Source organism: Tympanuchus pallidicinctus, unplaced genomic scaffold, assembly GCF_026119805.1.
Source record: "Tympanuchus pallidicinctus isolate F22 unplaced genomic scaffold, pur_lepc_1.0 scaffold9, whole genome shotgun sequence".
In the NCBI taxonomy this organism is placed as follows: domain Eukaryota; kingdom Metazoa; phylum Chordata; class Aves; order Galliformes; family Phasianidae; genus Tympanuchus; species Tympanuchus pallidicinctus.
Window position 1 is genome coordinate 23,481,202 of NW_026294813.1, and position 14,490 is coordinate 23,495,691.

General features: G+C 48.8%; 1 protein-coding gene across 1 annotated transcript; it reads left to right on the forward strand.

Annotated features, from left to right (window-relative positions):
- The first annotated feature begins 317 nt into the window (after positions 1–317).
- ST8SIA3 (ST8 alpha-N-acetyl-neuraminide alpha-2,8-sialyltransferase 3) lies at positions 318–5,531 on the forward strand. Its single transcript, XM_052670094.1, has 4 exons — positions 318–557; positions 1,099–1,221; positions 2,935–3,492; positions 4,170–5,531. Exons 1-4 carry the CDS (start codon positions 379–381, stop codon positions 4,450–4,452), a joined length of 1,143 nt encoding a protein of 380 aa, XP_052526054.1. The 5' UTR covers positions 318–378; the 3' UTR covers positions 4,453–5,531.
- Positions 5,532–14,490: the final 8,959 nt, after the last annotated feature.

The window sequence follows — 14,490 nt, forward strand, 5'->3', positions numbered from 1 at the left end:
AGTCCTTGGGACTGTCTGGGGACACCGCGAGGAACCCCAGGACCGTTTTGGGGTTGCAACCTGAGGCCGCTGGGAAGGAAACCGGACCGGGAAAGGCGCACCGGGGGACGTCCCCAGGTCTGCCGGGCGTGCGCCGTGCCTGCCGGGGGGGTGCTCGGTGGCGCTGCCGGGGCCGCCGGGGCCGGGACACGAGGGGGGGGGGGGGGACGGTTGCCGGCTGCCATTTCAGCGCGCCGCCGCCCGCTCCCTCCATTTTCTTGCCGGCTGCCGGCGGTGTCGGCCCCGTCCCCGTCCCCGCCGCCTCCGCGCCCGCCGCCCCCGCATGCAGCCCCGCGGCAGCTCCGCCGCACACGCCCAGCCGCGGGGCCGCCTCCCGGCATGAGGAGCTGCAAGATGGTGCGGGTGGCCAGCGTGCTGGGGCTGGTGATGCTCAGCATCGCTCTGCTCATCCTCTCTCTCATCAGCTACGTCTCGCTCAAGAAGGACAACATCTTCGGCGCGCCCCGCGCCGCCGGCCCGGGGGGGCCCCGCATGTACATGTTCCACGCGGGATTCAGGTGAGGGCGCGGTTCCGGATGGCCGCCACGGCCCGGCACGACGCGGGGGCAGGGGGCCGCCCCCACCCGCTCTTGGACTGGCACCGGGAAAGCCCTAAAGCGCTCGGTGGGAAAGCCCCCGGAAGGCCCCGCGGCCCCGGAGATGGCTCCTCTCTCACCGCGCTGCTCCCAGCACTCGGCGGCCTACGGGAAGCGGGCGGCCCCAGTTCCGTGGGACCCCCGGGCCGGGCGTGAGAACCTCGGTGCTTAGGGGCTGCTGTAAAGTGGGCACGGCACGGCTCGGCACGGCTTGGCTCAGCCCTGCATAGCTCAGCGCAGCCCGGTTCGGCTCGGATCGGCTCGGCCCGGCTCGGCTCAGCCCGGCCCGCGGGAAGCGGCGCGTCTCCTCCGACGCTGTCCGTGGTGCTGACGCCGGCCTTTCTCAGCTGGAGACAGAGCGCGGCCTGTGTGTGTGTCCGTGCTCGTGTGTCCGTGTTCGTGTGTCCGTGTGTCCGTGTTTGTGTGTTTCCGTGTCCATGTGAGTCTGTGCGCACACGTTTAGGTCCCAGTTCGCGCTGAAGTTCCTTGATCCCTCGTTCGTCCCCATTACAAATTCGCTGGGCCAGGAGCTGCAGGAGAAGCCGTCCAAGTGGGTATTTAACCGGACAGCGTTCGCACAGCAGAGGTGAGCGTGCAGCTCTTCCCACTTGTCCCCCTGTCATCATCTTCCCAAGAGTTATCCCCTCCCCCTGAATATTTGAGAAAATACAATTAGGGACTGCTAAATACTCTGGATTCTGAGTAATTTGCCAACAGTGAGAGACAAAGGCTGAATCAGAGCATTTCCCAAGATGGTAACAGCTATCTTGGAAGAATTGATGAATTCAGAGCAGAACACCAAGCTGCAGCACACATGCTTTTACCAAACGGAGTGACCCAGTTTCTCAGAGTGCAGGAGAAATTGTCATTCCTTCAAGATAAATAGCTGGTTGATTAAAACTCAAAGCAAATCAGACTGTAGCAGCCATGAAGTGCTATGCGTATGGAGGGCAAAACATGTCCAGCAATTCTAAGTACAGTGTGGCTTCCAGCTCCACTCTGGCTGTGGATTGGGCAGAAGGCAATTCAGTGGGGACACCAAGAGCCCAGACTACCCTGAAATGTCTTCACTGCACATTGACTTCTGCTTGCTGTTCACAGGTTCATGGCCATATTGCATTGTGGCAATGCAGAGACCTTCATGTTTCCTTAAGCTTCCTCAAAGCTTAATGTGAAACAAGATGGATTTTTATTTTCTTCATTACGATGTGATGCCTGCCCTGCCTCTTTTATTTAATGGCTTTACTGCAGTATGTTTATATACAGCAGTAAAGTCGTGAAAGAAACAGAAATCCTTTAGCCATTTAAGATGACTACAACCATCTTGGACTACAACATCTTGGTTTCATATTGATGAATGCTTGCCATTTTAGAGGGCGCATTATGTCTCTGCCCACATGCCCCATTTCAGGAGCCCATCAGCAGCTGCAGGCCATCGAGATGAGATGGCTTCTTGCCTGCTCCATCCTTTCTTTGGGGTCTCCCTGGCTGGTGCAACTGTGGCCACTCATCAGTATGGCCTCATTCCTGGCACCACCACCTCATCCTTAATAAATAACTGTCACCCTGCTGTTGGTATGAGCTAATGCCTCAGGATCTGCTGCTGCATTTGTCTGTCATCCATAACCCATAATTAGGGGACCCAATGGGACTCCATTAATGCTTAGATACTGGAGGATGTGAGTTGGAAGAAAGGTTGTTTTCCATAAACATGAGCAAATAAAGTGGTATTGGTTTTCTAATTTTATGCTCTGCTGGGGAAATTCCTGAGCAAGGTTAGTTCTGCTTGTTTTTGTTTTGTTTTGTTTTTTGTTTTTTTTTTTGTTTTTGTTTTTTTTTAAAGTATTCCGAATAACCTTTGCAAAAATGTCAGCATGTTTGCTCTAATAAGACATTAAGGACCTATGTTTACATAAAGGGAGACAGTGACTGTCACTTGTTCCATGACTAAAAGCTTCCTGATGAACACAGAAGGAATATTTGCATTTAAGAAATCAGCTATATTACTGTTAATTCAATGGGATGTTCTGGACTTCTTAGTTTTGCTTCAGATATCTTATGGCAAACACAGTGTCCATCATTACCTTAGATCCATGGTCCAGTACTGAGAGCTCTCTCATTGCTATCTGTTTATATTGATTTTAATTCTGTTGCACTGCATTGCTCAGTAAAAGGCTATATAACATTTTAGAAAGGAAAACTTAAGTCTATCTGGAAACAAGTCTCTAACACAGACAAAGGGGAAATGCATCTCAATGTTTTCTTTTTTTTTTTCTTTTCTTTTTCTATTTTATTTCAGACAAGAAATCCTTCAGCATGTCGATGTCATAAAAAATTTTTCTTTGACCAAGAATAGTGTTCGGATTGGACAGCTGATGCATTATGATTATTCCAGCCATAAGTATGTTTTTTCCATAAGCAATAACTTCAGATCACTGCTTCCAGATGTGTCACCGATCTTAAATAAACATTACAACGTTTGTGCCGTGGTTGGAAACAGTGGAATCCTGACTGGGAGTCAGTGTGGGCAAGAAATAGATAAGTCTGATTTCGTTTTTCGCTGCAATTTTGCTCCAACTGAGGCATTCCAAAAAGATGTTGGAAGGAAAACCAATCTCACAACCTTCAACCCCAGCATACTGGAGAAGTATTACAACAATCTCTTGACCATTCAGGATCGCAACAACTTCTTTCTGAGCTTAAAAAAGCTTGATGGGGCGATTCTTTGGATCCCTGCTTTCTTCTTCCACACGTCAGCAACGGTCACTAGAACACTGGTTGACTTCTTTGTTGAGCATCGAGGCCAACTAAAGGTCCAGTTGGCTTGGCCAGGAAATATAATGCAGCATGTTAACAGGTGTGTATTTTTCTCTCGCATTTAGCTTGTCAAAGTATGTATTTCTCCCTATGTGAACCCAATGGTTTTTGTTTTCCTAGTCTTGCCTTAACTCCCTGGCCAGTCAGGACCTGGCGCTGTTTGCTTTCAGAGCTCATGCAGTTCTGTCATTGCTTCAGTAAGTGCTCCAGGGTCTGTGCCATCATGGGACTGTTCAACTGTTCCCACAGCGGCTTCTGCAGAGGCAGAAGGAGTGCGGAGGAGTTGAGTGAGATTCTGCACAAGAAAAGAACCACTTACAGAAGAACTTGCTCTCAGCTAGCAAATAGGGTGCCAGCAGACATCTGCAGAGTGATCTAGGCAAATCTATTGCAATTCATGTATGGGTAACATTGCCACCTCTCTAGAAAATACACTTCACCAGGAGTCATGGGATTTGCTTTTCCGGATAAGGTACTGTTTTTCTGGGTGAAAAACCAAAAGCAGACCTTGAAAGAGAATGTTTAGGCATTTCTCTTCTTTACAGACTGACCTGAACAGCAATCCTTGCCTTACTCCAGTTATCAGCTGTGAACACTGATGTTCTCCATGCTATAGCATTTTTGGTGGTCTCCATACTGTAATCATATTTTTTCTTACAACAGGCCCACGATGTTACTTGTATCCTATAATAATTTGCCTTTGTTTTTTTTTCACAGATACTGGAAAAACAAACACTTGTCACCCAAACGGCTGAGCACAGGTATTCTCATGTATACCCTTGCTTCTGCCATATGTGAAGAGATTCACTTGTATGGATTCTGGCCCTTCGGGTTTGATCCCAACACAAGGGAGGACCTCCCGTACCACTACTACGACAAGAAAGGAACCAAGTTCACCACCAAGTGGCAAGAGTCCCACCAGCTGCCTGCAGAGTTCCAGCTGCTCTACAGGATGCACGGTGAAGGACTGGCCAAACTGACCTTGTCGCATTGTGCCTAAACACCTAAATCTTGAAGTGCCAAATGATTGTCTAAAAAAGTGCCCAAATCTGAGTTAAATGCTCTTCAGATACAATTCTAAAAAAAAAAAAAAAAAAAAAAAAAAAAAAAAAAAATCCACCCTAAAATATTTTCCATAATATGCAGATGCTTTTCAATCACCCTTGCCATTGTTCATCAAAGGGTCTCAGCACATTTAGCAACGCAGAAACTGCAGAAGCACTTATCAAATTCTGTGGATGCTATTCAAGCAGCAGCACCAGTGAAGCTGAAGTATTTTGCTTTTATATATATGCTATGAAATATGTTTTAAAATCTTTTCATATTTCAGCATCCCACTACATGCCTGTAAACATCTTATTTCGGTTGTTCCTTTCAGATTAGGATTAGGAACTCTGCTTTCATAAGGCATTACTTTTCTCGTACATGTTGCTGTGAGTTGCTCAGCACACATGGATTTGCCGTGGCCAATTGGTAGAGCCACCCCGAGCCCCAGCTCTTTGTCATTTACAAGTTCCTCAGTGTGGAACTCCATTTCCACTGCTTGCATATTTTCGTACTTACTGAATTTAACGTTTTTTTAAGAACAACAATGGAGAAGGTCAAAATATGGCTTGTACTTGGTTCCCCAGCCCCCTGTGTGTGTCAGTGCTGTATGCTGCAGGGGGGGTGGGGGATGGGGTGAGTGATTCCCATCCCAGTTAACTGTACAGGAAAATGTCCCCCCACCAGCCCGAGGGGGAGATGGAGTGAGGTCAGGGCAGCCCAGTTTCTGAGAAATGGCCTCGAGAGGGAAGTAAGCACAGTGGGTATGTGGAGAGCAGGAGATATGATTTTCAGGGTCCCAGTTTACATCACCGAGTTCATGGTCAGACAGCTGAATAGGTGGTCTCGTGTTCTGGTCAGGAACAGATGTTTGAGGAGATGGAGCTTTCTAGATACCTTTGAAGGTCAGGCTGGTTGCAAAAAGGACAAATCATAGGGTTTCTTGTATTTGAGAATCTTGGCCATGTTGTCTCAGGATAAAGGAGTCTGTAAAGCAACTGTTTTTTCTTATTAAAAAGAGTATGCTTCAAAGTATTTTAACATTTTTATATTACTCTGTATGATGCTGAGAACTGACTATTCATGGAAAGACGATGCAAAAGGCAATTCAAAACCATACCTTAACAGTGCACATTTTAGTGCACAGCACCCACACTTTAGGGGATAAGTGGCTGCACCTGGCACGCGATCAAATTGGGTGTATTCCAGCAGGGAGGGAAACCTCATCCCTCTGCACTGCCTGTAAATATGAGAATTTTTAAAGCCATTTTGAAAACGCCCTGTACTTCCTTGTTTTATTTATTTTCTGGCTTTTACTTTGGCATCGGAGCTGCGAGGGGGCTCGGATGCTCTTTGGCACCGCCAGCCTGGCGCCCACACCTTCAGGCACGCTGCTCAGGATGCTGATGGCTGCAAAGTTCCCTTCCCAGAGCACAGTCCCTCGTGAGACCTCGGGCACTTCTGGCTTGCCCCAGTGCCTGTGCTCGTCACTGCTCATACAGCAGAGCATGACTTGTGGCAAACGTCCTCATGGAGACGTCGCTGTGCAGCAATGCCAGAGCTGTGCCGTGCGGTGCCATGTGCTTTATTGCTAATATTGCTGTTGATTATCTGTGTTCAGAGCACCCATCCCTGCCAGACATCGTTCCCTGGGTGCCGGAACACACCCAAAAGCAGAAACTGCACGGGGAAGGGAAGGTTCTGTGCCAGTTGTTAATGATGTACAGTGATTAATCATTTCCAGTGCAATTTGCCGTTGAGCTGTACTGCAGATGCATGCTGGCTAAGTCCCGGATAGCTTTGCAGTTTATGGCAGTGTGAAGAAGGGAGTCCTGGGGACAGAGAGGCTGTGGTCTGGGACCCCTTCTTAATGGCAGGTGTTTTTGTTAGAAGGCAGGCTATCAATTTTATGCAGGGAGTGATCATCTCTATTAGCAAATTATAGAAATATGGACAGTTATCATTATATTTGCTTGAATGTGGATGCTGATGCACTCTGTACAGTTTTTTGGCTCTGAGTGGCGCTTGGCTACTGTGTGTTGTTTACATGGTACAACAACTTTAATGTAGACGTAAGGGTGTCCATCCGTCCGTCTGTCCTGACAGCACTTATCTTCTGTCCATTCAAAATGACTGCTCTAGAGCACCCGTGTTGGAAGATAATCATTAAAAATTACATGCTGAAACCAAAAATTGCTCCAAGATTGTTCTTCAGTTTTTCTTTTTTCCTTTTTTTTTTTCTTTAAAGTAAACTTGTTTCCTAATCTCAATAAGGCTAGGGAGGCCAGCTCATGAATCTGTGTTCTCCTAGTGGTGCTGTCCCCAGCCATTTTTTCTTGGGGGTTGAACTGGATCGAGGGGCCTATGAGAATGCCGGAGAGGGACTTTTTACAAGGACAGGCAGTGACAGAAAAAGGGGCAATGGCTTTAAACTGGAAGAGGGTAGATTTAGACTACATTTTAGGAAGGAATTCTTTACTGTAAAGGTGGTGAGACACTGGAACAGGTTGTCCAAGGAGATTGTGAATGTCCCATCCCTGGAAACGCTCAAGGCCAGGCTGGATGGGGCTGTGAGCAACCTGGTGTGGTGGGAGGTGTCTCTGCCTGTAGCAGAAGGTTGGAACTATGTGATCTTAAAGGTTCCTTCCAACCCAAACCATTCTATGATTCTGTGATTTTATGATCTCCTTCCAACCCTTGCGATTCTGTGATTCTCTGTTGAGATCAGAGAAGTTGCATGGACTCCAGCATGTGTGGCTGCACCACCGAGTGCACCTACGTTGTTGAGAACACCAGAATGGGAAGCTTTTATGTGCACGGGCTTTGATCCACCCCCCTTAGTAGGGCAAATGGGGCACTCCTGTAGATTGCTCCCAGTTGTGATGCAAGGCCCAAGGCAGAGGATCGTGAGGCAGTCCTGGGGTTCTGCTCTCAGGGCAGAGGTGTTAGTGCCAGTCCCAATGCATGGCCATCGCCACTGAGTTGCGTAGAAGTGCAGGGTGTGGAGAAGGAAGCATGGAAACGGCTGCAAATATTTGGAAATGGGAACACAGAAAAATTATTGACAAAGGGCCATATTATATCATTGATTTTTAAGCAAAACTCCCCATTGATTTTTTAGAACCACATTGAACATTTCAGAATCATTGATTTTAATGGGGAGTTCTGCCCCGAAATCAATGGCACAATACAGCCCAAAGTAAATTGCTTCTTAGTATCAATATTTTTTGTCAGAGCTGTTGCAATGTGGAAAACCATCTTTAAATTATGCATCCTTTGTTTCTGCCTGTTTTCTTAGATCTCTTTGAATTCTGCTTTTCTCTGGAGTCTGAAGGGAAGGGCAGTTGTGCTGGTTGGGCTTCATTCCCAAGCCCCGCTCCGAGGCTGGGTTCTGTGCAGACCCCCAGGTTGGGGTCTCAGTACTTTGCCTGGTGTCCCTCAGCCCCTAGGAGCCATCCAGATTGTGCTGCTGGAGATGAGGTGCTGGCACCTGCATCCAAGAGGAGGTCGGAGGAGTTGGGTTGCGTCTCATAGAGATGACAACCCAAAAGTGCAGACAAGGAAAGGAATGAAAAACAGACACTCCTTAAATCAGTGTCTTTTCAGGGTAGGAAATAGTGTTTTTCTTAAAAAAGAAAGCGTGCTCCTGCCCAGCAGCGTGGCTCTCTGCTGCAGGAGCTGCCAGATGCAGCCCTTGTGTTTAGGACAGCAAATCCCCTCTGCATTTGCTAGCATGTTGGCTAGACTCTTCCTTCCCTTTTGCTCGGTCCAAAACCTTCCCGTCGCTGTCTATCTAAATGAATTCATGATGGTTCAGGGAAAATATTCACTATTATTGCTGAATGTCTAGACAAACAAATATAGCTAAATGAAAGCACACGTAATGCAGCGTGATCAATACTTGCAAGTACAGAACCTTTCAGTTTACAAAGTCAGGAGGAGCTCTGGGCAAAGAGCTCCTGATGGCAGCCATGGGGTGATGGCACTGCAGGGACATGGGGATACGGTGGTGGTGGTGCTGGAATGGGGCCATCAGGCAGAGAATGGAAAGAGGAGGTGTACATAGAATGGGGATAGGTGTGCTACCTTTCCTTCTCTTTACATGCTTGTTTGGTACTTTATTTGCTTGTATCTATTCAGTGAATACATTAGGACACAGTAGGATACATTAAGAAAAACACAGATGTTTTGGCTTCCGGTTTGAATTGTGGAGTATACCAAAAAGTATTTGTGAAATATGACTAACTGTGAATGGAGATTGCAAAAACAAACCATTTAGAAAGCAGGTTTTCTGTAAATGAATGTGTCTTTATTCTAGTGGCTATACAGTTCAATGCCTCATGGAGTTGTTTCCAATAAAAAGACAAATACTAAAAAAAAATTAAAAAATATAAAAAAAATTTAAAATGCCATAATTGTAATAAAGGGTTCGTTATTTAATGGCCATACTGAAAGCATTATTTATTTTTAAAAGGCTGGTGTTGATAAAGGGCCAGAGTAATGTCTCAGGTGAAAGGCATGCAAGGCTGCACACGCTGTGAAATGTGTCCCGAGCAGAATCACTGCTCCCCTCAGGTCCCTGTTGGCCTCAGGGCAACCAGAATGGGACCAGCTTTGTCCCAGAGGGACGGATGTGGCCTTCACAGTGCGTGGTGCATGTAAATACGTCGTCACATTTGTAAGCAAGGAGCCTGGTTCTTGTTGTAACGGAGTGCCGCGTCGTGACCATCGTCTGTGGAGAAATAAACGCGATGATTCATTCTGGATCTCTCAGCAATGTTATTGTTTGGTGTGAATGTGCCTGCAACATTGACTCGTGCCAAAACATGATATTGAATGCATTGTTTTTAAATAAAATATTTTATTGTGCATTGAAAGTCTGTAAAACTCAACTGCGTCCACTTCTTCCCTTCGTGTTTTCTTAACCACATGCTGTCAATAGCAATTAATGGCTTGAACTGGAAGGTTTTTCCATGCTGTAGGCACACTCTGCAGAGCAGCAGATTGTCATTTTAATCAAGAAGTGTTCCATATTGCACAGGGTATATTGAAGCTGGAAACACACTCAGACAAACTGCATGGCAGTGTGCCGCGAACACTCAACGCTGGCAGGATGTGGCCCCGGCTCTGCACAGCCTGGAGCTCTGTATGCAATGGGTCAACCTGTAGGCAGCCCCCAGAGTTGGGGATTGAGCTCAGGATTGAGTTCAGGATCCTCTCCAACCCCCTGCACCTGATGCTCAGTGAATGGAACTTGTTTGCTGTCTCAGCCATGTATCTGCTGGACCTCCAGAGGTCTCTTCCAACCCCTGAGGTTCTGTGATTCCGTGGCATCCCTTAGAGCTGTCATTTTGCTGTGTCAGAACCAGTCGATCCTTTCTACTCTCTTTCTGCATGGTGGTCAGTTTGCAGGCTGAGAGAAGATGCACTGCTTGCCTCAGCCCTCTGCATGTCCCATATCAGCTCTTCTGTGGGCTTTTTGATGCTCAGCACTACACAGCTCCAGCTGGAAGCAGCCCCACCACCTCCTGTTCAAGATTCTTCTCCCTCTGACCACTACTGGAAACCAAAAAGTTACCAAATCAAGTGATGGTTCCAGTCTTTCTGGTCTGGCAATATTCTCTAGGGGCTATTTTTTGGCTTACCAAATTCAAAACATGCCTATAAAAGCTGATAATTAAGTTGCTTGCCTGTATATCTAAAAATTCCAAACCAGTTCCCAGCAATTTTCCATGGAAGTGTGCTGCTGACACCCTCCCTGTCGCTGACTTCTGAACACACAAGTTTCTCACTGCATTTGCCCCTAAAATGCTCATGGAAGAGGTTGGTTCCCACACCTTGGTGACAGGGGCTGTGCCTGGAGCCCTCTGCTGGGTTTCTTCTTGCAGCATCCCTCGTCGTGGTGTTCCCACCCTCACTGACCCCACACAGCCAGCCCTGCCTGCTCTCACTGCACCAGCGTCACCGTTTCCCAACACTTCCCACAAACCAAACAGTGCGGGGTGCCCCCCTCCTCCCAAGATAAATATTGCAGACTGGAGCCAGCTTTAATCTTTAACCACCGCCCTGGCAGCCAAGTGTGCCATCAGCTGCACCGTAGCCAGCCCTGCTGCTCCCTGTGTGCCCCATCTCCAAGCCCTGCAAAGCAGGAATCCAAACATCCCCAGCTCTGCCCCCACTCCACCTCATCCCCTCTTGGCTTCCTGCATTTTTCCAGATGTCAACTGGCTTTAGGGGACGCCTCCCAAGGGTAGCCCACTCTTGGGATTTCCTTCTCCATAACTCAATTCATGATGTAGTGATGGGAGCAGAGAAATCCTTCCCTCCATATCTCTAGGTCCAAGGAAGGCTCCCTGTGGGCCATGAGCTGCAGTGCCGGGGTTCATCAACTGACACAGCCCCGAACCATTTTTTAATTTGTCTGCTTGCATGGGATTCAGCTTCTTTGGACCCATTTTATCCTCTCAAGCACCCCCCTGAAAAACTCTAGGGGAAACCAGTCCATATTGCCAGGCTTGCTTTTTACTACTAGGAGGCTGAAATCCTGTCTGGAAGAAAAATCACAAAGAAAGTTGGTTTTCTTTCTTAAGAGCAAAACTCAGTGCCTGGGCAGTGCATGCAGCAAAGCAAACTCCTGTTTTGTATCCTCCCCCAGAGTAGCATCCAACTGCACTGGCGTCACTGGCTGTGCAGCTGCTGGCGTCACCGGGGCTGGAGCCATCCTCCTGCCCTCTGCAAAGCACAAAGGGCTTGTGAAAGCAATTTCAAAATGCCAAAAGAAAGCACTTCCAATATGTGCTTAAAATTGTTGGCAATTATTGGTGCCACCCTTGGCCTGTTCTCACTGTTTTACAGGTGAGCTCACCACTGTGCCACATCCCATGCTTGGGTAGGGACATCCTTGACCACCCCAGTACACAAAGCAGTGCTGTCCATATGGTTTGATTTTTGTTTGTTTGTTTGTTTGTTTGTTTTGTTTTTTAATTGCAGGAGAGAAAACTTTGCAGGACTTTAAACAAATAACGCATGCTAAAGCCAGTAAAAATGCACCAGCAAAAAATAACTAGAGTAACAGCAACCAGTTCTTACAATGAGCAGGTGCTCAGTTCAGTTCAAGATGCTGAACCAACAAGTTTGGTTCTATTACCCTCATCTTAAGGATGCAGGAGCCTTAGGTTCAGCCAACTGTTGGGTCTGCAGGTCCAGTGACACTTGCTCACCTATAATTGTGTCACAGCACTATGCAGCCCCCCCGTCTCAGGATTCCCACTGGATCACAGTTGTTACATATCTGTGCCCATGTGCACAGATCCCACTAAAGACTGTGCCCAAATCAATACCAATGGAGTGTGGTGGCTTCTGAATGCAAATGGCTCTTCTGAAAGTAAAGAGGATCAATACACAGACTAGTAAATTAGCGGCATTCATATTTTGTCCAAGGAAACAACTTCTATTCCATGTATGCTGGGAAGTAAACTAGACTTTTGTAAAACTGGGGAGCTAAATGGTGGCACTATACTTGCTTTTGTTTCTTGTATTGACCACTCCTCACTGTATCTGTGCCTATGTTTATACATACACACATCTACAGCACAACTGAGAATGCAGAACATGCTCTGTGCATCCCTCCCCACACTGCTATCCCCACTGGAAGGGGAAGAGGCAGTGAGCACTGACTGAAACACATCAAACTCCACATGAGTGAAGAATGCTTTTTTACTGTGCTGGTGACAAACAACTTGGGCAGGGGCTGGAGTGAATGCCTTCAGCATTATCCCCTCTCGGAGAGGGAAAGGGAAAAGGGAAGCGGAAAGGTAAGGAAAAAAAAAAAAAAAGGAAAAGGGAAAAGGGAAAGGAAAAAAGGGAAAAAAGGGAAAAAAGGGGAAAAAGAAAAAAGGGAAAAAAGGGAAAAAAGGGAAAAAAGGGAAAAAAGAGAAAAGAAAGGGAAAGGGAAAGGGAAAGGGAAAGGGAAAGGGAAAGGGAAAGGGAAAGGGAAAGGGAAAGGGAAAGGGAAAGGGAAAGGGAAAGGGAAAGGGAAAGGATGCCAACACGTGTAATGCTGACTCCCACTGCCCCCATCTCTCCCTCTCTGCTCATTCACCACAGCACCTCCTCCTCTGGGGTTTGCCTTTGCTCTCTTCCCAAAATCAACCATAACTTTTGTCTTCCCTTGAAAGGACAAAAAGATTTCACGCGTAACTTGCCCCAAACAAAGGCACCTCACGCCAGGGCTTTCTTTCTCTTCTTCCTTTTTTGTTTTCCACTACAGGCCAACAGCAGCAGGGGTGGCTGCTGTGGCGGGAGCTTGATGTATACCTACTCTGTGCTGAAAAGCAGGTTGGAAAACACTGAGCTCCAGAGATACGTGGAAGGGCAGTGTGGGAGAAGATGGATCAGTGGTTGTTGGTATCCATAGAGGAAATCTATAGGAAAACTGGGAACTACGATTTGCAGCCAGCTTGTAAAGAGACTCTGAGAGCTCCAGAGGGAGGCCTGGAATGAACAGTGTCTTACCTCAGAAGAGCACGAAGCAGTCACTTTTAGATTGGACTCAGCCATTTTGTTCCCCAGCTGCACTTTTGTTTTTCTGCATTTCTGTGTTTCTGCATGTCATGCATTTTATCTGCATGCCTCAAGGCAGAGGGATGCTCGGCCCTCTCCCCTTCTCTGCCCCATCAGTGCTGCTCTCCACAGCACCCAGACCTCAGCTCTCAGTGTTCCCTACAAAGGGACAGCACATTCTCTCTGTGCCCAACAGAAGAAGCGGGGCTACGACCTTCACAAGAGCAGCGACAGTTATCAGAGCCCTAGATAAGGCTGACATAAAACGCAAGGACGCAGCTCTCAGTGCTGCCATCTCCCATGTTACTGATTAAAGTGGAAAGAGGGGGGCAGGGGTAGCAGAGGGACTGCAGTGCTGGGAGCAGCTGCATGGCCTGGCACAGCATGGCACAGCTCAGTATGGCACGGCACAGCAAATCTCAGCCTGGCATAGCTCAGACCAGGATGGTGAGGCCTAGTATAGCTCAGCTTGGCCCAGTGTGTGTGCAAATATCCCAGAGCCCAGCTGTAGCAGGTGGTCCCTGTTGCCAACCCATGCCAGGGGGTCTCGTCCCCAGGGCTCTTGCTGCCACTGAATTCCTGACAGCTGCTGCCCACCTGCCTCGGTCCTGCTGCTCCTTGCCTGCCTCAGTGGGGCTGTCCTGGGGGCACAGGGACATCTGTGTTTGGGGGTCAGTGATTGCAGGGATAGCAGAGGGGAGAGCACAAAGCCCCTCGAGCACTGCGTGCTCCCCCCATTCCCACATCTCTCACAGCACTGTACTGTGTGCCAGAGCCGCGGCTGCACTCAGGTCCACTCCACAGCGCTGCAAAACAGGGAGGGATGAGGGCTCGTGTTGGGGCAGGGGCAGCGGGGGCCATGCGGGACCGCGGGCGTACTGCTGGGCGAGCACGGGGCTCGCGGATGGACCAATGCCCTACGACGTGCCAGATGGTTCAGGCAAGGACAGAACTAATGCAGTACAGCGCGGCTCGCCTGGCTGTACTTCCCTGCCCCGTACATCGCACGGGAGCAGCCAGGGCTAAGAGCTTTGCCTCGGGGATCCCCGGGCCGTCTCGATGCGCAACGCCGGGGCTCCGCGCAAGCAGCACGTCTGAGGGGCTTGCATCGGGATGCCGGCCCAGCGCCGCCAAAGCGACTCTGCGCTGTCCGCACCGCACTGCACCGCACCACCTGGCTGGGGGCAAGGGGACCAGAGCTCCAGAGCTGTCCTTGCGGAGAAACGCGGAACTCCAAACCCCAGAGCCCCGAGCTCCCGCCAGGATCCCCGAGCCCCGCCGGCGCAGGCGGGGTCTGGTAGCGGAACCCTGCGCCGCTACAAAGACTCGGAGGCACCTTTAAGGGCCGCAGCGCATCCCCGCCCCAAACTCCACCATTGGTCACTCGCGCCCGCCCTCCCCCCTTTCATGCCTCCTATTGGTGGATCCCCCC

Excerpts from the sequence above, each read along its gene's own strand:
- ST8SIA3 (XM_052670094.1), top strand. The coding sequence starts at position 379 with ATGAGGAGCTGCAAGATGGTGCGGGTGGCCAGCGTGCTGGGGCTGGTG. Across the intron at positions 558-1,098 it reads ATGTTCCACGCGGGATTCAG|GTCCCAGTTCGCGCTGAAGT; the intron begins GTGAGGGCGCGG and ends GCACACGTTTAG. Across the intron at positions 3,493-4,169 it reads ATAATGCAGCATGTTAACAG|ATACTGGAAAAACAAACACT; the intron begins GTGTGTATTTTT and ends TTTTTTTCACAG.